Source organism: Schistocerca piceifrons, chromosome 7, assembly GCF_021461385.2.
Source record: "Schistocerca piceifrons isolate TAMUIC-IGC-003096 chromosome 7, iqSchPice1.1, whole genome shotgun sequence".
NCBI lineage: Eukaryota > Metazoa > Arthropoda > Insecta > Orthoptera > Acrididae > Schistocerca > Schistocerca piceifrons.
Window position 1 is genome coordinate 258631492 of NC_060144.1, and position 23693 is coordinate 258655184.

General features: G+C 34.6%; 1 protein-coding gene across 1 annotated transcript in view; it reads right to left on the bottom strand.

Moving 5' to 3' along the window:
* Positions 1 to 591: 591 nt before the first annotated feature.
* LOC124805611 overlaps positions 592 to 23693 on the bottom strand; it is a 99231-nt gene continuing 76129 nt past the window's right edge. The window contains exons 5-6 of the mRNA XM_047266177.1: positions 22989 to 23173; positions 592 to 709 (exon numbers count right to left, since the gene is read on the bottom strand). Coding sequence (XP_047122133.1) covers positions 592 to 709; positions 22989 to 23173 — 303 coding nt within the window. The remainder of the gene's footprint in view (positions 710 to 22988; positions 23174 to 23693) is intronic.

Genomic DNA, 23693 nt, shown 5'->3' on the forward strand with positions numbered 1-23693 from the left:
AGAAATCAATATGCATGCAAAAGTGCAACTATCAAATAACTTATTGTATTATTATCATCAACTTTTAGATGTTTTGCATTTAAATTTTCAGTGAATAAACAGTGACAGTGCTTGCAAAGAAGTTTTGACTTGCCATTGCAGATTCTAGACAGAACATGCAAAGTTACAGTGGGATGAAGGAATTTTATATTGAGTATTAGTATTATGTAGGACAAAGGTGTATTAAAACTTTATTCCACAGTCATCGCCTACACATGGAAAAATTTTTTTATTTCAATGTTTTAATACTCACCAATTTAATATATTAACAAGTATTTATAAAATAAGTACATATGGGATTGCTTTACATGTTTTTGTGAATAATTCACATCTTACATAATTATACATTAAGTTCAAATGAATTTCAATTTAAAAAGTGGTTAAATTTGACGTTTCAGTATGAAAATTACAATTTATTAATGTCAATTCAACATTTTCCTCTTCAGTAACTGTATTCTAAGTTTATCACCCATATTATTCATTCAAATCAGAAGAAAACTATTTCATACGAGCAGTCTGAGCTGTAAATGAGGATTTGTCTCTTTGGTCCTGTTAATTTGTGCCTATTGCAACAGTTCCCATAGGCCTTTTAATTACACTGGAATGATTTTTGGTTACAACACTTGAAACAGGAAACTTGTCTCCAGATGTTTGCATTGATAGTTGGCAGCTGCAAAAATTTAAAAAAAAATTGATTAAAAATCCAAATAAGTGGCTGCAGTACATTGATATAGGCATTAAATGTCACTTTCTCTGGAACACTAACATTTCTGACCAACTTGTTTTTTATTAGCTGTCTTGTCTTGAGATTGTTGGAGTGATTGTTTTGTTGAGAGGAATGCTGTTCACCATGTGACAAAGCAGTTTGGCCCCCACCATCCTACCTTGTCTTTTACAGTCCTAATTATAGCTGGGATCAATACTAGTTATTTTTCTTTTCTTGTTGTTATTCTTCCAAAAAATTTTGATGACAGAATCCATTATCTGAGTACACATTATATGAATTTACAAACTAATGTAAATTAATTTCCCCTGTGGAACCTATTAGTTCAGATTATGCAGTTCACTGTTGTGAACATTTTGTATTAATGAACATTTTGTATTAAAAAGTTTTGCTGGAAAATATATGTTTCAAAAGTTTTTGTTCTAGACAGCATCCACAGAAATCTAGTGAGCTTATAAATAGATTCAGAAAAGTTGATTACCTCTTAACTGTAGACCAAGTTTTGCTCAGTTCAAAGATATGTTTATTTTAGCTCAAAGCTAATTAATTCAGGAGATGTAATTACTAAAGATTTCAACTAGCCCAAACTTTCATCTTGTATTGTGGCAAAACCACTATAAATTTCTGGAATATGTTAACACAATGTTGATGGGCTAAATTTTCTGAACCCAGTGACATCAATAACAAATACGTAATTGCCATAATTAAGAACTGCATGACATTTAATATTCAAATTTTAATAATCACTATCAATGCCATACCTAATAGTCAGTAACTCTCATAGTATAAGCATAGCTTGGTTCTGTATATTTTAATAGCTATTGCTCACATAGATAATCTGATAAACAAAGTCTGGCAGTAATTATTACATCTATTTAAAAAGGAATAATTTGACCTAGGGAAATTTCAAATAATAATCAAATAATCAAAATCACATAATATTCTAGCACGCAACAGTATAAGGACCAAATGCATGCAATTCTACCATTATGCTTCTAGTTCTTCTTGGAGTTAATTCTTGGTCAGTATGTAACTTGCTCCAGGATTTCAGTATTCTCTACACTGTGTGTTCCACTGTTGTTGTCTGAACAGGCCTCAGGCTTATTCAACAATATGAGCAATGACTACTACAATCAGCGATAGACTTCTCAAGTAACATTTGTAAGCATGCCACTGTACCTTAATGAACTATTATCATCATTCTGTGTGCTTGTACACAATTTCTTGATCTGCTACAGGAAAAATTACTTTTTGCACCTATTAATTCATTATTCTCATTCTTTTGGTGGAATATAATTTAAAATTATACATCATATACGAGAACAAAGAGGCCTGTATAAACATTTTTGACCTGTAATGGGGCCTGGTTGATAGGAATCAAATTCCATAAATAAATATGTGAAACAATTCTGTGTGAACATTTAAAAGCACTACTGGACTTTTTATTTATTAAGAGATACAATCCTGTCACAAATGTTTTTATCTAAAAGACCAGTGTCACAGCTACCAAGAAGCAATATTAATCTACAGGTAGGTCCCCCTTGTATCCTTAAATCTGGTGATCTGTTTGAGGAACAATATCAGACTTGATACAGCTTTTGTTTGTGGACTCGCAAGTACTATGAACAGTGTGCAGAGGTGAGTTTTAATGGAAAGTGACACTAGTGGTATTTACATATGTTTCTTTAGATGAGTAAGGAGTAATACAAAAACTGAAATAGTGTTTATGAACAAGCGAGTGCTGAAAACATAATGTAACAAAGTGGAATATTAGTGTAAGTTTACATTGATGACTTATTGTGTAAGAAACCCTTTGCTAAGGCACTTTAGATGGGAACTTATGAAACATTCAAGTGAGTGTTAGTGGAGTGTACACTCATGTGGAGAACAAGAATGTGACTGAGTAAAATGAACAGTGGCTGGAACTACACGACAGTTTTGGAAGATAAGTGCAACTGGATTGTGAGGTAGAACAACAGATGAGGACCATGGAAATTATGAATAACCAGAACGGTCTACAGAAGAAGGAATGTTGAATATTGGAGCGGCTGAGAGGGCAACCATCTTGAAAACTGGACCAATCCTGTGTTTGGTGTGCTGTAACAGGTGGCATAACAGACGATACCAGACAGTATCAAAAGAATCTAGTGGTGGCATCACTGAACTCATCAGGTAAATGTATTTAAAAACTATTTCAGTAACTTGTTTAATTTGGTGTTCAATTTAACTCTATAAAAATGTCTGATAAGGAAAAAAGTGTTAGTGATAAGCAAATTGTTGTTCATGATAAAGGAAATTGGTACAATAGTATAGTGGTTGTACCTAGTTTTCTCATTAAGTCAGAAATTTTAAACGATACTGAGGTAGGTAATGAAATAAGTTCTGAAGACAGTCAAACAAATAGTAATATTTAGAAATAAATTGCAAATGCTTCAGCCACTAATGGTAAAAATGTAAGTAATGTTGAAAGTTACTATGAATTGATACAACCTTCTAATGTCAAGCAAGAACCTGTCAATGGCCTCTTGCCGTTTGGTAAAGTTAAAACAGAACAAAATAGTGGTATGGATAATACCACAGAAATAGTAATAGCTTTGCTTAGTAATTACAAATATGGATGAACAGAAAGGAGAATTAAATTTAAAATTAGGTGAAATAAAAGGGAGTATTGGTAGTATGAAGAAAGAGCTGAGGTTTGTGAGTGAAAATTTAACAAAATATAACCAAAGGGTTGCTGAAGTAGAAAGTAATTGTGAGAGCCAATTGAGAGAGGCTTGTGTAGGAATAGATTCTAAATTGGAGGAAGAAGCCAATCATTTTAAAGCTAATAAGTCTAACAGGACATCCTCCTCTAGTAGTAGTTGTCGATACCAATATTATTTTTGAAGTTTTTGAAAAGGTCAGTATAATCTTGGTTGCTTTTTTGAAAACTTTCACATAATTTTATACACTGTATGTTATAGTCTGAGCTAAAATTTATGTAAAATTTTGTAGTCTTGATGTTTTAATCGGTAAGTACTAGTTCTGAATGTACAATTAAAATTATTTTTTTGACACACTTAAAATTTCTATTATTAATTACACAATACTGTACTGTTTACTATGTTAATTTCTGGATTTGCTTATGAAATAATAATCAAAAGTAATAATGTAACAGAAACTAGTAGAAATTCACTTGTCAAGAAAAACTGTAAACCCTTCGGAGTATTGCTATTTCCACAGAGTGTAAGAGTCATAAGTATGCCTCTGATGTGATCAGATGTATTTCTTTGTATTTTTGTGTGAACAATTTAATTTCGGCTTTGTTAACAGGGAAAATCACAAGACTGGCATACTAAAAAGTGACAAAATATATTTATGTAAAAACAAAAATTCTGCAACAACAATCTTCTAATTTATTTAGTTCAGTTCAACTGTGAGGACCCAAAATGTGAGAATTTCAGCTTCAAGAATCAGACCTCTAGACAAGGAGAACTGGAGCCAAGTCAACATGACAAGCTAAGTAAACTATAAAGTATATTGTAATCTTTGCTCCTCTCAAATATTCATAAAATACTTAGTTTAATGTGGACAATAGCTGCAAAAATGGAAGGAGGGGGGAGATTACAAGTGAGGGCATCATCTGTGGTTAATTGACTAATAATGAGGTTTTGTCGGTTGCAGATATTGTTTTATTTTGTTGGTTTTTAAACTGTATGGATGAATCAATTTTCAATCACATGGAGCAAGACCGAAGGCTGTCTAAGAAAGGATCTTTATACCAACAGTGATAATGTACTACATATAATGATGGACTGGATTGAATGAAAGTGAAGAGGACTTTATAACTACAACCTGAGACATCAAAAAGGAAAGATAAGTATAAACTATCTCTGAAATTAATTTGTTTGTTGACTCATATGGTTGTTAACAAAATGACTAGTGATGAAAGCAAAAGTGAGGTAGAAATGAAAGCTGCAGGATCCAATCAGGAAATGTTTGAGCTGAGTGAAATCGTAGTCAGCAAAGAAACAGGAAAGACTGATATTTTGCAGTTAATTTTGGCAAAAGTATAGGAAATCAAGACAGATAACAATTGCAAATTAATGCAGTTAATGATTAGTTAACTGAAATAAGAATTGAAAGCAATAGCAAAATGGACAGAGTACAAGATCAGATATGTCAACTTAGTAATCAAGTTTCAGAGTTAAAAAAAAAAGGTTGTCAGAGGGGTTAAAAAGTGTGAATAAAGAAAAGTTGATGTTTTAGAAACTTAATTTATTGTTTCAGAAAATGAGTTTATTGTTGAGTCAGTGAAACACTCAGAGAATGTTGACGAAATCAGAGTTGAACAGAAGGCTGTTGCGGAAAAACTGTGTGACTCAAGAGCTGCAACCCAACAAAATGTCACCAGTTTAGACTAAAAAATTTTAAATGTAGAAAACAATATTCAAACTAATGTAACTGTTTTAGGTCAACAATTTCAGCAGTTTAGGAAGTTTGTATTAACCAAAAGCTGAGTGCAAACAATGGTATTACATAACCCAACACTCCTATCTAATGTTTTCCATCAGATAATTTACATCCAGTGGATTTTCTGCACCACTGCAGAGACAGCTTTGTGTCAGGCATGAAAGACAATCAAAAAATTAAATTTATTAAAAGATGTCTTGAGGTCAAAGCTCTGTCATAGGTAAATTTAAATTTAAGTCAGTGGGAAACATATCAGAGTTTTGAGAAAAGTTTTTTAAACAAATTTTGGTTGGAAGCAAAACAGGGGAGAATCAAAAGTGAATTTTTGAATGGTGCTATTTATAGGAATAGGGATGACACTTTGAAAGAGTTTTTTAATAACCACCTTAAAAAATTAGCACATCTTGACAAACCATTTGACAAACTGACCGTGATTGATGCACTTGAAAGGAGATTACCAGGAAGATTGCAGTGGGATTTAGTACAGGGACCACACAATTGTCTTGAACAATTTTTACAATATGTTGACAAGCTGGATAGGGCAGTAGAAAGAATTATGTACCATAATAATAGAAATGATAGAAATCACAATGGGAGTAATCACAGAAACAGAGGGAATGGTAACTTCCATCAGGATCAAAGTGTCAATAGAGGGAGAATTCTGAACAGCAACAGGAAAGGAATAATGGGAATAACCACTGGCATTTTAACAGAAGAAACAATCATAGAAGTAACTACTCGGGAAATGGCACTTTGCCTCAATGAAGGTCCACAGTTTTGGGATGAGGAAACATAACAAGCACAGGACCCATAAGTTATACTTGCTATTAGACAGCAATAACAGCGTTTGTGATGTGGCACACTTATCTGAAATTGAACAGAAGGAATATCAGATTTCTCATTTATATTTTGATGAAAAGTTTTGGGACACTATGTTTAATTATGGTGATTTAAGTGCTAATCACAAACCAGAATGTGACAGTAGTGAGAATTTTGGTGTAGTATGTACTAATGATTTCTTCTCATGGGTGAAAAACAGTATTGTTGATGTATGTAAATCAGGTGATGACTGTATAGGATCTGGACTAGTTGATGTTTTTTATGTAGATGTTAATGAGACCTGTGAGGTAATAGAGGTTGCTAAGTCTGAGGCTAGTGGCTTACTGAAAATAAAGGTGAGTAAGATAAGTGACTTTTATGGATATGAGACTTATATGCCAGTGATGTTGATGAAGTAATTTTGGAGGAATATGTGGTGATGAGTTTGAAGTATTTGCAGAGTTTAAGAATAATGAAGTTTCAGAGTTATTTGTAAATGATGTTGACAATACAGGTAAGGTAAGTGATTTATGTGATGATGTAAATAAGGGTCATGGAACACCAGTCCACTCAAAACAGTTTTTCATTAATCTCATGCAGAGTAATGATCCAGATAGTGAAGGTGAGGTATCTGTGAGCCTGGAGAATAAAGGTGAAAACTTTTTGAAGTTTGTTTGGGACAAGATTGATGATAACTTAGATAAAGGTTCATTCTGGAATAAGTTAGCTGTGGTTAGTCAGAATGCCCCAGTTTGTGGAATGAAGTGAAAGAGAATCAAAGCAGGAAGTGTAATTTTGACAGTAATATACGCACATCAAAAAAAGTTTTGCATCACTCTGGTTCCCAGAACTCCAGAAGACAGTTGTTGACTGTGGATATTACATCACAAGCACAGTCCCTTTGACTGTTCAGAGATGTCACTAAACCTACCCACAAAGTAAACAACCATGTATGAGCAGCGCCTATTAGACGGAGGGGCTCCGACAGCCAATCACTTCCAGTCGTTCCACAAGGAAGGAGGTACACGGCTCGTGTTGTCTGTAGTTCAGCCATACCCAGATGGTCAATACCTGGTTTGATCACATCCACATTGTTACTTTGTGCCAGGAAGCAAGGCAAGTGTCCAGGCATGTTGGAGTGAAACAAAGCAATGTTGTTCAGACATGGAGGAGATACAGAGAGACAGGAACTGTCGATGACATGCCTTGCTCAAGTTGCCCAGCAGCTGCTACTGCAGTGAACGACTGCTACATATGGATTATGGTTTGGAGGAACCCAGACAGCAATGACACCGTATCGAATAACACTATTCGTGCAGCCACAGGATGTCGTGTTATGACTCAAACTGTGCAATAGGCTGCATGATGTGGAACTTCACTCCCCACATCCATTGGAGGTCCATCTTTGCAACCACGACACCATGCAGCACGGTACATATGGGTCCAACAACATGCCCAATGGACTGCTTAGGATTGGCATCACATTCTCTTCATCGATGAATGTGAAGGCATATGCCTTCAACAAGACAATTGTCAGAGATGTGTTTGGAGGCAACCCAGTCAGGCTGAATGCCTTAGACACACTGTCCATTGAGTGCAGTGAGGTGGAGGTTCCCTGCTGCTTTGGGGTGGCATTATGTGGGGCCGATGTATGCCACTGGTGGTCGTGGAAAGTGCTGCAATGGCTGTACGATACATGAATGCCATCCTCCAACTGATAGTGCAACCATATCTGCAGCATATTTGCGAGGTATGCGTCTTTATTGACGACATTTGACGCCCCCATCATGCGCGTCTTGTGAGTGACTTCCTTCAGGATAACGACATCACTTGACTAGAGTGGCCAGCATATTCTCCAGACATTAACCCTATCAAACATGCCTGTGATAGATTGAAACAGGCTGTTTATGGACGACTTGATCCACCAGCCAATCTGAGGGATCTACACTGAATCGCCATTGAGGAGTGGCACAATCTGTACCAGCAGTGCCTTGATGAACTTATGGATAGTATGCCACAGCAAATACAGCCTTGCATCAATGCAAGATGTCAGCCTCCCATAGCTGAGTTGTCAGCAGAACAGAATGTCAATCCTAAGGGCCCGGGTTCGATACCCGGCTGGGTCAGAGATTTTCTGCACTCAGGGACTGGGTGTTTTGTTGTCCTAATCATCATCATTTCATCCCCATTGATGCACAAGTGGCCAAAGTGGTGTCAAATCGAAAGACTTGCACCTGGCGAACTGTCTACCCGACAGGAGGCCCTAGTCACGAGACATTTACATTTACAATGCAAGAGGACATGCTACTGGGCATTAGAGGTACCAGTGTGTACAGCAATCTGGACCACCACCTCTGAGGGTCTCACTGTATGGTGGTACAACATGCAATGTGTGTTTTTCATGAGCAATAAAAAGGATGGAAATGATGTTTATGTTGATCTCTATTCCAATTTTCTGTACAAGTTCCAGAACTCTTCTAACCGAGGTGATGCAAAACTTGTTTTGATGTGTTTATTTTGTAATAAGTTATGTTAGTTGTGCTATGGAACCCATTCAGTTTGTTCAATCTTTACTTGACAACATGAGAAACTAAAGTAATGCTATGATACCAGTAAAGTTGGTAAAACCCTGTGAAGACAGTGTGGAGTGTGGATGTAGCATTTTATGTAATCAAATGTGATCTTTTACATGAAGTGATGATGATTTGGATTTCGGATGTCCTTACATTAAGATTAAGATTGTTCAGTGGTAAGAGAATTGTTTGATTCATACAGTTAGCCCAGTTTGCGGTATATCTGAACAATTCACAGACAGGATTAAGTATGGTAACAATTTTTTGGAAATGTCCATTGCACTTCTAAAGATAAGAGGAGCTACTGGTATGCAAAATAAGTATGTAAAATGTCAAGTACTGTTAACATTTAGTATAGAGGACAAGACCTATGAACATGCATGCTCAATGACGCCTAGTCTAAAAGAAAATATTCACTATATCTGTAGATTTATAAGATTATATAATTATGTTTTGCGTGTCATGAATGTAGTATGTAAGATCATGTAATTTCTCAAGTTCTATCTTATCCATTGACTGAGATTAAATCTATTTGCAGACTCATAAGACTATACAATTCTGTTTCGTTGGTCAGGAATGTAGTATGTAAGACGATGTGATTTCTAGAGTTTTGTCTTATCTATTGACTGAGTTAAAATCTATGATACACTATATAATTATGTTCTGTAATAGATTTGTGCTTTAGAATTAGATACATATATGCCATGAGACTAAATTAGTAGATCTTTTTATAAGTTTGAAATGGGACAATGTTCATAATTTGTACTGTAAAAATTAGGAATAGTGTCTTAGTATATCTGTGTGTATCACCTTTTTAATTGATTTTTTTTTTCATTGCATTTAACTCCTTTCATCTTTCCCTCTCCTTCCCTCTTTCCTGATGAAGCAACCGTGGGTTGCGAAAGCTTGAATTTTGTGTGTGTGTTTGTGTTTGTTAGTGTCTCTATCAACATGCCATCGCTTTTGTTTGGTAAGTTACATCATCTTTGTTTTTAGACATATCCTTAAATAATATGGTCTATGTGGCTGATTGATTCCTACTCATGACTGAGTATATTCTTCTGGTTTGTGCCCTTCCTTGTGAGTTTTTCGAGTTGATTCACTCATCGTACACTTAGGCTTGGAAATTTTTCTCTTCTCTTTTGAAGATTTTGAATGAGTGATTTTATGGATGTAAGCTCACAATTTGTAATTCTAGTAACATACATTGTCTCTGTAATTATTTCTATAGTTTCGTGTTGCAGTGTTGTAGACTTTGTATTATTTGTCTTATGACAGTATGCTCCATAGATCAGAAAATCAGAATGTTCTGATGTAAGTATAGATTATCACTTGTATAGTAGATATTTTTTTAAGTTTCCTGTAATATGTTATGTATCAGATACTTCTATACATCTATAAACTATCTTTTGGCATCATTTTCTATACCGATTGGCAAATCTTATAGTCTATCACAAAATATTGTAAACACATTGTTTCCAAATTTTGTGAGTGGTATATTGTAATGGGACTCCTGTCTCTAACATTATCATTCTTTATAGAAATAGTGAACATCAGAAATATTTTTGAATCTTGTACAGGTTAAAATTATCTCAGCTGTTTCTCTAAAAGCATTCATTTGATTTTGTATACAATGTATTATATTTCAGGCTAAAACGTATAAAAAGAAATTAATTCATTACAATCAATATGTAATAACTCTGTACGTACAATTAAAATTACTCTCCTTTTAGTAATAATTGAAATTACAAAATATCTAGCATACTTACATTTCCTATTATTAATTAGGCAATCTGAGAATAATTATTAAATTTATTTCTGGATTCATTTACAAAATAATAATGTAACTTGGTGAAGATTCTTATTTTGTCAAGAAAGTTCATAAACTCTTTGTTATATAAACTCTTCAGAATATTGTTAGTACCGCAGAATGAGTTAGAGTAGTGGGCATGGCTGTGATGGAATTGGACATGTTTTTATGTTTGGCAATAACAATGTGAATTTGTGTTTTAAAGTGGAGATTGTAAAGACAGTGTGACACAAAAGAATGGGATAAAATGAAAAAGTCATAGAAACAGAAATTTCTTAATCAGTTATAATGTCAACTGGAACCCACAAAGTTAAACAATCTCAGCCTCAAGAATGTACCCCTAGACACTATGAACAGCACCCAACAATGAGAAAATGAAGATAAGCAAAAAAATTATTTGTACATCTTACTCCTCTTGAAGCATTTGAAACAAAGCAGTTAATCTTTTTGAAGAGACTGAAAAACTACTGGTGATGTGTGGGAGGGTTAGATTACATGGTCCAAAGTAGAATAACAGAACATCTTGAGTGAGTTTTTGAGGGGAGAAATATATGACCATAAGAGAGGCACAAAAAAACAATTTTGTCATTATTGGATAAACAAACTCAAATATCCTGCTCAGGATTTGGGTAGTGAAACAATTATCTTGTGGTCAGAAAACAAACTGTCTCAAAGAGTGAAAGAATTACTAGAATGAGATTTTCACTCTGCAGCGGAGTGTGCGCTGATATGAAACTTCCTGGCAGATTAAAACTATGTGCCGGGCCAAGACTCGAACTCGGGACCTTTGCCTTTCACGGGCAAGTGCTCTACCAACTGGGCTACCCAAGCATGACTCCTGCCACGTCCTCACAGCCTTACTTCTGCCAGTGCCTCGTCTCCTACAATCCAAACTTAACAGAAGCTCTTCTGCTCCTCTGCTCAGTTGGTAGAGCACTTGCCCGTGAAAGGCAAAGGTCCCAAGTTCAAGTCTTGTCCCAGCACACAGTTTTAATCTGAAAGAATTACTGTTTACTGTCCCCAGAGGAAATTTAAATGATTTTTTAATGTATTTGGGAAGAGTAGAAAGAGTTAAACCTAATTTTGGGGAACAGGAACCCACTTCACCATTCAAAATGGGAGTAGGAATAATTACTAAATGAATAGGATTGGCAGATCAGATAACTGAAATAATCACAGGGATAGTTGGAGAAGTAATAGTAACAGAAGAGGTAGGGATGAAGATAGAAGCTCAGGAAACTGGAATGAAAGGAGAAATGGTTATACAAATCAGGATCAGACAAACTAACATTTGGACCAGTTGAGGCTTGAACTTGAACACAAGGTTGCAAAGAGCCGTACAATTCCAAATGCAATACTGGTTATTTACCAAAAAGTAGTGGAATTGTACATTTTTATAAAGATAAAGACAATATATACCCTCAAAAATATAGATATCAAAAGAAAGTACCTTGTATATCAGAAAGGAAAGTGGAGGAACCTAAGTAAGTGCTAATTCAGTATGAAAATGAACCAGTAGAGTAGCGGTAGCAGTAGTTGGCAAAAAGAATGGGCATGTCAGATTACTATTGGATGCCAGAAGACTAAATGAAATAGTGTTAAGAGCAAAATGACAGGCCTGTTTATGTAGATGAAATTCTACAAAGATTCCATAGTGTTAAACTTTTAACTCCTTCTGATGTCACATGTGGGTATTAGAATATTAATTTAACTTGTTGCAATTTCAAGCTGGTTTGAGTGTTATAGCTTAATGAATGAAATTTTACAGGCTATTTACAAAGGGGGCACAAAATCAAATGTCACCAAATCAGAGTTGGGTAAAGAGGAAATTGCATTTTTGGGACATATAGTAAATGAAAAGGAAATCTATCCAGACCCCAAGAAATTAAAGACTATAGAAGATTTTCCAGCTCCTGGGAATGAAAAGGAATTGAAAGCCATGTTGGGCTTGTTCAGTTTCTGCCAGAAGTTTGCAAGTGATCAGTCTAAATTTATTAAAGAAAATGTAGTTTGGAACTAGATGAATGAATGTGTAGAAGCTTTCCAAAAATTAGGAGATGAATTGGTTAACAGTAAAATATTGTATCATTCAGACTTTTCTTTGCCATTCTGTGTGAGTACTGATGGTAATTATTGTAGGCTGGGGGTAGAAATTTTCAAATCATCGAAAGAGAAAATGGAATTGAACATAGAACCATAGCCTTTGCCAGGTGAACATTGCATTCTCATGGGAAAAATTAAGGGGTTTCACAGCTAGAAGCATTATCTATTATATTTGGTTTTCAGAAATTTTGGGGATACAAAACAACTGTTTATATTGATAACATTGCTTTGAGTTAATTGCAAGAGAGTAGGCTGAACCAGAACAGGTTGACTTTGTGGGCCATGTATTTGCAACAATTTGACATAGAGGTAATATAAATAAAAGGAAAGGATAATATTATTGCTGAAGCATTGTCCCATTTATCAGAAAGAAGAATGGGTAACATTCAGAATCATCAAAATATTCTATAAGCAAGGGTTAAGGGAAGTAACATCTATTAGAAAAATTTGCAAATGACCAAAATGAAGACCCCTAGATAAAACTCATTAAAAATATTACAATTATGATAATTTTCCAAAAATAATACAATATTATCTGATTCACCAAGGGTTCCATTTTAGAAGTCTGTAGATAATCAGGAATGTAAAATATGTTTCCCAGAGTAGCATGTGGATATTTTGATTGACTGCTTCCATAAAATTTATAGTCATTATGGAACAAGAAAACTGATTACTAAAATACAAGAAACAAAGCTTTTGGTGATACATGGAGGTGAGTAAAAAGAAGATTAGCCATATGTGATACATGTCAAAAGGTAAAAAATAGTAATATTCCATTAAAAGGTTTAAGGCATTCAGTGTTACCTGATGAACCAACAGAATTAATAGCAGTCAATTTTCTAGGACCTTTACCTACTTCTACAGGGGAGTGCAAATATATATTTGTAGTTTTGGACATTTTTGCCAAACGTGAAATTTTATCCTATCAAAAGTGCCAACACCATCAGTATTACTGAAAAATTTGAAACTGATTATTTTTCAAAAGTAGGTATTCCAACTGTGTTGCTTTGAAATAACAGACCTCACTTTACTTCAGAAAGATTTTTGCAATTCACAGTCCAATACAAAACTAAACATATAAAAATACCTACATGCCTCACTCAAGGCAATATGAGCAAGAGTAATGAAGGAAATCAACAAACTGTGTCACACCTATCGTAGTAAGAAATACTCTGCATGGGCTGTCAGTTTGGGACATCATTAATAATTTGTGGTTTTGCACCATGCAAATTAATGTTTGGGGAAAAAACCTTCTAATATAATTTAGGAAGAAACTGATTCTCTGCTGTTAAGTAAATATCACAAGATGAAACAACAAAGACAGATAAATAAATGATGAAAAAGAAAGCAGCAGAAAGAAAAATGAGACTTTATATTACTGTAAAACCTGTTAGTTACAAATCTCATGATTGAGTAATGGTAAAAACAAAAGAAAAATCAAGCAAAGTGAATGATAAAATTACAAAGTTCTTACATATGTACATAGTCCCTTTAAAGTCATCAGAGTGTCTCATAATAATGATTAAAAATGATGTGAAATCAGGTAAGTTGTTTGGACTGAAAATTAAATTGATTTAAAACCTTATGTGATTCCTGTAAGACATATAATACTAAAAGAATTAACCAAAATTGAACTCAATAAGATTCGAGACATTAATTTTACTCATAGAATAGAAGAATTACTAAAGAGTCATAATGTCATCCAAGCTAAAGAAACTGTGTGATAAATTTAGCCATGTACATTTGATAGATTTAAGTAAGATGAGTCATGATGAACATACAAAACACGGATTCCACTTAAACAGGAAAGGGAAGGCCAAGCTAGTTTCCCACATAAGCAAACTGTGTGAGAAAGACGGTGTGGAGAAAGCTCCAATTGCTCTGGGCTACAGCAGTGAGACTTTTTTAGAACAATGGACCATAATAATAGTTTTCAGGGATGTATTTTGGATATGACTGAGTCCCGTGCGTGCAAAGAAAAGCCAGGCAGGCCAGTCTGTGAAGTAAGGGCTCAGTCATTGCAGGTCAATTCCAAAAAACCAGTGTTTGTAAAATGTCGTAAAAAGTGTAACTCAAACAATTTTGATTCATGCAAAATGGTAAATAAACAAGAAGGGATAACACCCTTAAAATTAATGCACTTAAATGTGCAATATCTCAGAAACAAACTAGACATTCTACAAATATTCATAGAGGAACACTTGCCACATGTACTAGTAACAATGGAACATGGGCTAAAATGCAGTGAAATAATACACTATAGATTAGAAGGTTACTTACTAGCAAGTAATTATTGTAGGCAAAACCATAAAGGTGGTGGTGTGGCAATTTATGTTAATAAGGATGTAGAAGCTAAAAAAAATTTCCTTTCTTGAACACCACACCAAAGAAGGATAGATTGAAATGACAGGTATTGTACTCCATAGTAATGATCTTAAGTTACCAAAGCATAAAGTGATTGGAGTGTATAGGCCACCAAAGGCTGATGTAATGCTGTTTATGGATAAACTTTGTAGTGTTGCTGGTCAGGCTGGTTCTAATGACCTTTCTATATTAGGTGACTTTAATATAGATGCAAACTCAAATAGTATAGTAAACTTGAAACTCAGTGATGTACTGACTTCATACAACCTTGTAAATATAGTGAACTCTGATACCACTGTGATGGACACATGTTCCACAAGAACAGATTATGCTATAATCAACAAATATGTTATAGATAACGTAAATTACAGTAACTTTGATTTTCTTTATTCTGACCACTTCTGTCTGTTGTGCCTAAAATAATAAAAATTGTGCTACAGAAACGAATGCTGAATACCTCAAATATTAATGCTCTTAAAGACAAACTAGTGAATGAGAAATGGGATTCTGTGTACCAGGTAAAAGGGTCAGATAAGAAATGGAATGAATTCTACTCAACCCTATTGCATCACTATGAATATAGTTGTCCAGTCAGAGAAATCCAGAAGGCAGTTATACACTGTCAAAATGGAAGTAATCCTAGACTAAAACTCCCAACAAATCTGATTAGGCTCAGGCAGCAAGTACATGATCTAAAGCAGCTTTATAAAGCTACTACTGTGCAGGTTTTCAAGGAAACATACAATAGGGCCAAACAAACTTTTAAAACTGAAATTGTCAATCTAAGGAAGTAGATTAACGGCAAAACAATAGAACAGTCTGACAACATAAGCAAAGCATCTTGGAAGCTGATTGACAAATACCGAAAAGGTCCCAACAAGATGAACATGGAACCACTCAGTATAAGACATGATGGTAACATTACAAAAAACCCAGATACTACATGTAATATTTTTAATAACTACTGTATTTCTGGTGAACAATCACTGCATATTACAGATTCACAGATAGAGATCCGGTGCCATCTCACCCAGTGTACCGAATCTGAATTTGTGGAAGTGAATGAGCAGGAGGTTTGCAGGGCAATATACATGCTAAAGAAAAAATTTTCATCTGGATGGGATGGTGTATCCAGTGCTATTACTAAAGCATGCTTAAAATAAATTTCTAAACCTCTTACTCACCTGATTAATTGCAGCATTAGAGAAAACAAGTATCCAACGGTTCTAAAAATGAGTGTAGTGAAACCAGTGTATAAAAAGGGAAGTAAGGAAGAAGTCTCCAACTATAGACCAATATCATTAATTCACACTTTAGTAAGATATTCGAAAGCATTATCCTTTCTCAGCTAAGTGCCTTTTTCACAAAACATAAACTGCTTGTAGATTCGCAGCATGCCTTCAGAAAAGAGCTAAGTACAACCACAGCAGTTACACAGTTCATCCATGAAGTTTACTGTCTGTTGGACCAGAAGACGCAGACTGAAGGTATATTTTTGGACCTGACAAGAGCATTTGATACGGTAAACCATAGGGTAGTACTTCTTAAAAAGCTAAAATCTTATTGTATTGGGGAGCAAGCCATGAATCTTCTAACCATGTACCTGTTGAATCGTAAGCAAAGCACTAAATTGTCATACAAACTAGATAATAAAGTCATGAACTCCCAGTCCACCAGTGAACCTGTATTACAAGGTGTACCACAGGGCTCAATCCTTGGACCCTTTCTCTTCCTTATATATATTAACGACATCGTACAACCCATTAACTCCCATATTGTAAGCTATGCAGATGACATGTCAGTCTTATTCTATGGGAGTGAATCTAAAGAGCTAGAATCTCTTGCTACTACTGGTGTAACAGAAGTAACAAAATACTTCAATGATCAGGGACTCAAGGTGAATGTCACCAAATCTCAACTGCTGACATTTAAAACAGGCAGTTTTCATCACAACAATATGAATAGTGTGTGTAATACCTCTGCAACAGAAAATGGTAACTGTAAATTCCTGGTTGTATATGTTGATGAAAATTTGCGGTGGACGTACCACATTAATTTTGTATGCGGAAAAGTCAGTAGTGCCATATATCTCCTCAGCCAGCTCACAAAGATAGTTCCTAGTCAAGCACTGAAATTAGTATATTATGGAGCACTTTATCCCTTTCTCAGTTACAGAACTGAACTATGGGGCTGTGCAGCTGATGTACATTTAAAAAGAATACTACTACTACAGAAAAGAGCAATAAGACTTATACATGGGATGTGACATAGAGATTCATGTTGTGAAGTGTTTGTGCAGCATGAATATCTGACAATATATTCTCTGTACATCTTCAAAATAGTTGTATTTTTATAAGTCAACCAACAGAAGCTATCAAGGGCAGTGATGTACACGATCACAACACTAGAACAAAGTGTAACTATTTCCGTAACAGAGCAATGTTAAAAATGACTGATAGAAGTCCATATATCAGTGGTTTTATTTGGTATAACAAGCTACTAAACTCTCTAAGAATGTACACGGGAAATGTTTTTCAACCAAAATTAAAATCTTTTCTAATAGAAAAATGTTTATATTCTTTCAATGAATTTTAAGATAGTGATTGTAACACGGCGCATTAGCATACCAGTTGTAATGTGATAAATGTAAAAAATAGACATAAGAAGCAACATCTACAGAATATAGTGTATTTTATAAGTATAAATATAACCATAGTATTAAGTCTGACGTTTGCAAAAGCCATCGTTACGATGGCTCTATGCGAAGAAAATGTAAATAAATAAATAAATAAAAAAGGTAGAAGAATCAGTACTCTTTAGTGAATACACCAACTGACAATAAGTGCCTCCTTACCTGAGTGATATCATTTATCCTTTTCTGATCGACTCATCTATATCTACCCTTTAAAACTATTTATAGTTACAGATTTCTTCACACACACACATTCTGACTTGGTCCCTTGTGATATCTGGCAAGGATTATATCCTCCAGATTTGGGGCACCGCATCCAACCAAAAAGAACATTTGCAAAGTTAGTAATAGGAATCTAATTAATTTTTTATGTCATTCCTTTGTTCTTGATAAAAGTATTACAATTACAGATCAATCAGTAATCTTTAATAGCTCTGTTACAATATGTTTCACATACACAGACTCTACTCCCTCTTGACTGAGTGACACTCGTGCTTTGATACCCTAGTTCTAATCCTACACTCTCTTCAGACATCCTTTTGCAGTTCCTTTGATGTCAGCTTTATCTTTGAAAACCATTAGTACCACTTATATTTTTCACTTACAGCTTTATCATTTAAAGTCCTCTTCAAAAGGGGCTGATTTCATATTTCATGTTTAAATTATATTCCATTCAGTTCAATATATATTAGCATTACTTAAAGTCTTCATCAAAAGAGGCTAATTTTGTATGTCATGTTTGTACTATATTTCATCTTTTTTAGTGTGTCATGATCGCTTTAAAGTCCTCTACAACAGAGGCAAGATCATAAATTATGTTTCACTCATGACAGTATATATATCAACATTGCTTAAAGTCCTTATCAAAAGAGGCAGGTTCATGGCCACATTCATAGTGTATTTTGTTAATTTTTGAATATTTCATAGTATTTTCAAAGTCCTCCATGGCAGAGGCTAGTTCACAAAAATTACTATAATTATCATTATGCCTATTTACTATTTAAATACCTCATCAGTGGAGGCAAGTTTCATTACATATAACCCAAAAAAATTAATATATCCATAAAATTTTTACTCAAATATGGAACAGAATTAATGAATTTACTTTGACTAACAAAGAGGCAATGTACATAAATGATCAGAACTATCACTTCTACTAATAAACTGATTTTTTTTTTATTACGTATGAAAATATCTTTTTTTTAATGAAAGAACTGTCTTACTTTGCTATCATTATTGTCACGCTTAGTACTGATTCTGTTTGCTTTTATATATTACTTACAATAATTTTACACTAGCTAATAATAACTTGCCTCACTCGGGTTTTAGTTTTCTGTCAGTAGTTGATACTGATTGATTTCATACAGTACAGGATCCTCAGATGAATTTGGGAATTCAATTCTGATAGCATTATGAATTTGATTTGGATGGACTTTCTCTTTAAGCCAAATTAAATCATGTGAATGTGGCAATCCTCTCTTTTGATACTCAATTCAGAGTGCATATGCCCTGGGAAATCTGGGAAAAACCCAGGAATCTTTTCATTTGGGAGAAAACTGGGAAAAACACATTAATTTTGTAGAATTATATGAATTTTTCAGTGTTTTAGTTTTCAGTTAAATTTTTGCACTTTTGACTGGTAAGAACTGGTACTATAACAAACAATTATACTGTATCCCACTACTGTGGAGTAATACTGCAGCAATAAAACATAAATGAGAGAAAAAAGAAAAGAAAACTTAAGTTGCAAAGGAAATGCACCTTTTACAGCAACAAAACACAGTGTATAACAAGTGTCAGCTAACAGCAAAATGTGTCAAAGACTTTCGGACGACAACTGCAATACTTCATAGTAACAAACTGAATCCGATGAGTGTGACATTATAACTCGTTACATTACATTCGTTTGAGCTCCTGCCAGTGGGCTCATGTACATGCACAGTTGAGTCGTGTATGAGTGGCACCTTCTCCTCCTCCTGGCTGTTAGCTGTATCAGCAGTAGCAACAAGCAACTACATACTACCTTGGCTGCTTGTTGCTACAACCAATAGAAAGAATGGAAGTGTCTAAATTTCTTGGAGTACATATTGATAGCAAAATGAACTGGTCCTTCCATATACAACAGACCCTAAAAAAATTGAGCTCGGCTATGTATGCTATCAGAATGATGTCTTCCATTGGAGATTTAACCCCTATGAAGTCCACATACTATGGGTATTTTCACTCCGTTATGTGTTACGGAATTATCTTCTGGGGAAATTTAGCTTTGGCAAAGAAAATTTTTGTGGCCCAGAAAAGGGCTATTAGATTATGTGCAGAGTACCCCCTAGGACATCATGCCGTAACCTTTTCAAAAAGCTGCAAATAATGACCACTGTATTGCAGTACATATATTCACTGATGTGTTTTGTAATTAAGAACCTTGCACAATTTCCATCAAATAAGAACTATCACAAATATAATACAAGAGGGAAAGAAAATCCTCATTGTGAACTTAAGAACCTGACAGTTGTTCAGAGAGGTGTCAAATGGTCAGGAACAAAAATTTTTAACCATCTCCCTGACCAGATGAAATATTTAAGAGAAAATGAATCTCTTTTTAAAGCAAAACTAAAGGAATATTTGTTAAATATGTCTGTTTATACATTAGAAGAGTTTTATGATGCAAAAAGGGAAATAGCATTTAGATAGAATTATCCATCTTGTTAACAAAGAAATGTGCTTGCAATTTTTCTCCAAATTAAAACATGAAATTTTGTATTAACACTCAAAGAAATCTGCTGTTATATGTACAATATCTGTTTTCCCTCTAAACTTTGTATTAACTATATGCAGTTATGTAGAAATTTTTTATATATTTAATGAATTCTGTTTTGTATCTTTTTGTATGTTTGTTGTTTTGCTGAAAACTCCCTGCTCTTCCATACCACCAATTGAGGCTTTGTAGTTCATGTTACATTCGTGATCTGGAATCCCTTTCACACAACTATGACAAAATTTGCTCATCATTTTGTGACAGTCCACCCACTTTATTTCTTTGTTTGTTGTGCTCAGTGTCAATGTACTGTGTTGCTATACTGGCTGAAAAATTGGGGGGTGGAAGTCAAACACAGACTACTTTAAATGATGTACCTGACAGGTGCACATTTGTGTTTCACAGATGTTTACTTTCATTGTTCACAACCCCTAATAATATAGTTACATGGCCAGTGCACTACTGTTTAACTTTTGTTAAGTCTCATAAATAGGTTGCAAGCGAACATCCACAAACTGCTTCAATAGTTTACTGTTGTACATCTACGAGCAGTAAAAACCTAACAACACAGTTCACAAGTCTTGCAGAATATTGCGGTATGAATTGAACAGACACCGTCATTGTTTTAACACACGACCTAACTGTGTTACACTTATTTCACAGTTAATTTGATGCATTGTTGTTGTTCAAACCAACACAGGTTCTAGTTTGAATCTCAGCCATGGACTGACTGTCATGGGACCAAAAATCAGGCCTACATGTTCTCACAATGATAGGCACTGAAAGTACACAATGTTTGAAGTTTAATTTACAGAAATTACAATTAAAACTTAACTCATTAAATTAACTAAATACATCAAAAAATTGGTTCTTTTTATCATTTTCTTCTACTGCAATAGTTAGGCTGAATTATTTGTTTAAATGGTGAAGTTAAAAGCTATAGTTACACTCAGTAAGCCATAATATCTCTCAAATTTTGCTGGAGACGTGTGGAAGATTCTTCATTGGACAAAGCATTTTTACTGCCTCCTGTCCCCTACCAATACAGCGCATGCTATATGCCACCCTCAAATTCACATCATAACCTTTGTTTTTAGACATCATGCAAGACACACCAACATTGCATTTGCTGCATATCACATATAAGTTCATAGCCTTTCCTGGCACTCTCATCTTCCACCACAGAAACACACTGCACACCAAAGCAATGCTTGCAAAAAACTTTGTCCAATATTAATTGTGACAGTGTGTTGACATCAACAATAATATTTCATGAACCTTCAGATTCACAGTCTCCATTTTCATTACCACCAAAAAAGACATTTCCTTCTTGAAGCACTCAGCGGTGGTTTGTTTACTGGCTCTGAGAGGTTGCAGTCTTGAGCCACTGGTGTAACATTTGTTGTAGCACCCTTTACTGTGTATCTGATGCCCTGGTGACATTGTTTATGGTTGAAGCAACAAATTCTAGGCATCTTGTGTAATAATATGCCACAAAAGAACACAAAACAATACAGACAAATGAAAATCATTTCGAAATTCACAACACCACACTGCAGGCCTTTCAAAACAGAGAAGAAACAAAAACAGTGATCAAAACAATGCAAATTAATAGCAGCAGAGAAAGTATCAATATCAACAGTCCTTTGTTTCACACATTACAATCTCTGGCACACACATAAACATTCAAATTCTACAGAGTGAAATACTCTTACACATGACAGAGGAATGCTGTGCAAAGGGCTGTGGCACTGCATCTTGGTACACTGAAGACCAAATAACATGCCTTATAATCTCTCAAATATGTATGTTTTATACATCAAACTATTCAGGCATAGTTTTGGAAAATCAATTTTTTTTTAATTTTTGACGTCCTACCCCATTAAAAAGAACAGACTATTACTCACCACATAGGAGGCATTGAATGGCAGATGGACACATTTAAAGTACATTCCCAAGTAGCCTAAGCAGTTGTGTTCTGTGGCCCAACTCGATTAAGCCCACAGATGACAGTGTTTATGTGTCTTTCTAAGTATGAGGAAGTACTTTATCCAATAGTTTGATCTACTTTTGAATACTTTAAAATCTCCCGTCAGCCACAGAATACCTATGAGACTCAATTTCTACGAGGTGACTAGCAATCTGTTTCACTGCTATCCATCCTCAAACTTGAATGAGACATTATATGCCCTGGTAAAGATGACAATGAGTTACTTGTAATGTGCATGTATTACTTGTGTGAATGGTAGTTTTGATCAAAAGATGTAACTGTCTCACTGCACACAAGGATGTTGAAGAATTTTTTTTAACAGCTTTGGGATTCAAAATGTTGAAATTCCAGAGTATATACTTAGAACACATTGCACTTCCCTTTTCTATCATGTACATTTTATTTCCTTTGTTTGTAATTGTGTGTTTGTTATTTGTTGTCTACATCAAACATGTGATCAGAGACAATCAGAATAAAAGAGAATATTTTATTCCATTTAAATCTTAATCCAGAGATGAAATTAAAGGCATATTAAATTTTCTGAAAAGGAAGGTAGGGACTGTGAAACAAATTCACCGAAGCTGAAGTTTCTCTGTCCACCCTGCAGTCACACTTCCAATAAAAGCTGACCTTAGTGTAGTTGTTGTATAAAGAAGTGGTGCATTACCTGCAGAAGTCAGGGTCAAAGAATAATCCTGTGGAACATTCTCTAGTATTTCTACATTTGCATGAGCATTCATGTGAATCCCATGCTTTGATATTCTGCTGACTTTTACATTTGTTTTCCTCATCTGTATTTTGGCATACACAGGCACATTCATTGGGTACATATTTCTGTAATTTGTTGCAGTCCTAGAATCATAGAAAATACAATGAATATCTGTTACATCAACTTTAGTTAACAAAAGACAGGCCATTACAAACATGCCAAGGTAATATAGTCTGTTTGAAAGTGAAGAGTGAGCAGTTAAGTCTCAACTCTCTCAACCATACCATGTCACAAGGAACACGTACAGACAGTTTCACATGGTTTAAAAGTGTGCCAACACACATGCAGACATGCCGACATGCCTAGGTAATTTTTATTTTCCACTAAAGACATTAACACTATACTGAATTATTAACTGACATAACAAGTGGAAAAAACACCCATGAATAGAATTCACATAAATTACCACTGTCCTACCAGATAATGATTCTTAATCCTCCTGTATGGCAGTAGTTGTGTTCTGCCAGGAAAGACCACAACTTGCTCTTCACAAAATAACTATAATGAACATTAAATGTGGAATTTGTTATTTTATACACAATTGTTACAATTAATGCTACAGTTGAAAATGGTTTCCAAATATTTTCTTTCTGCAAAAGTTAA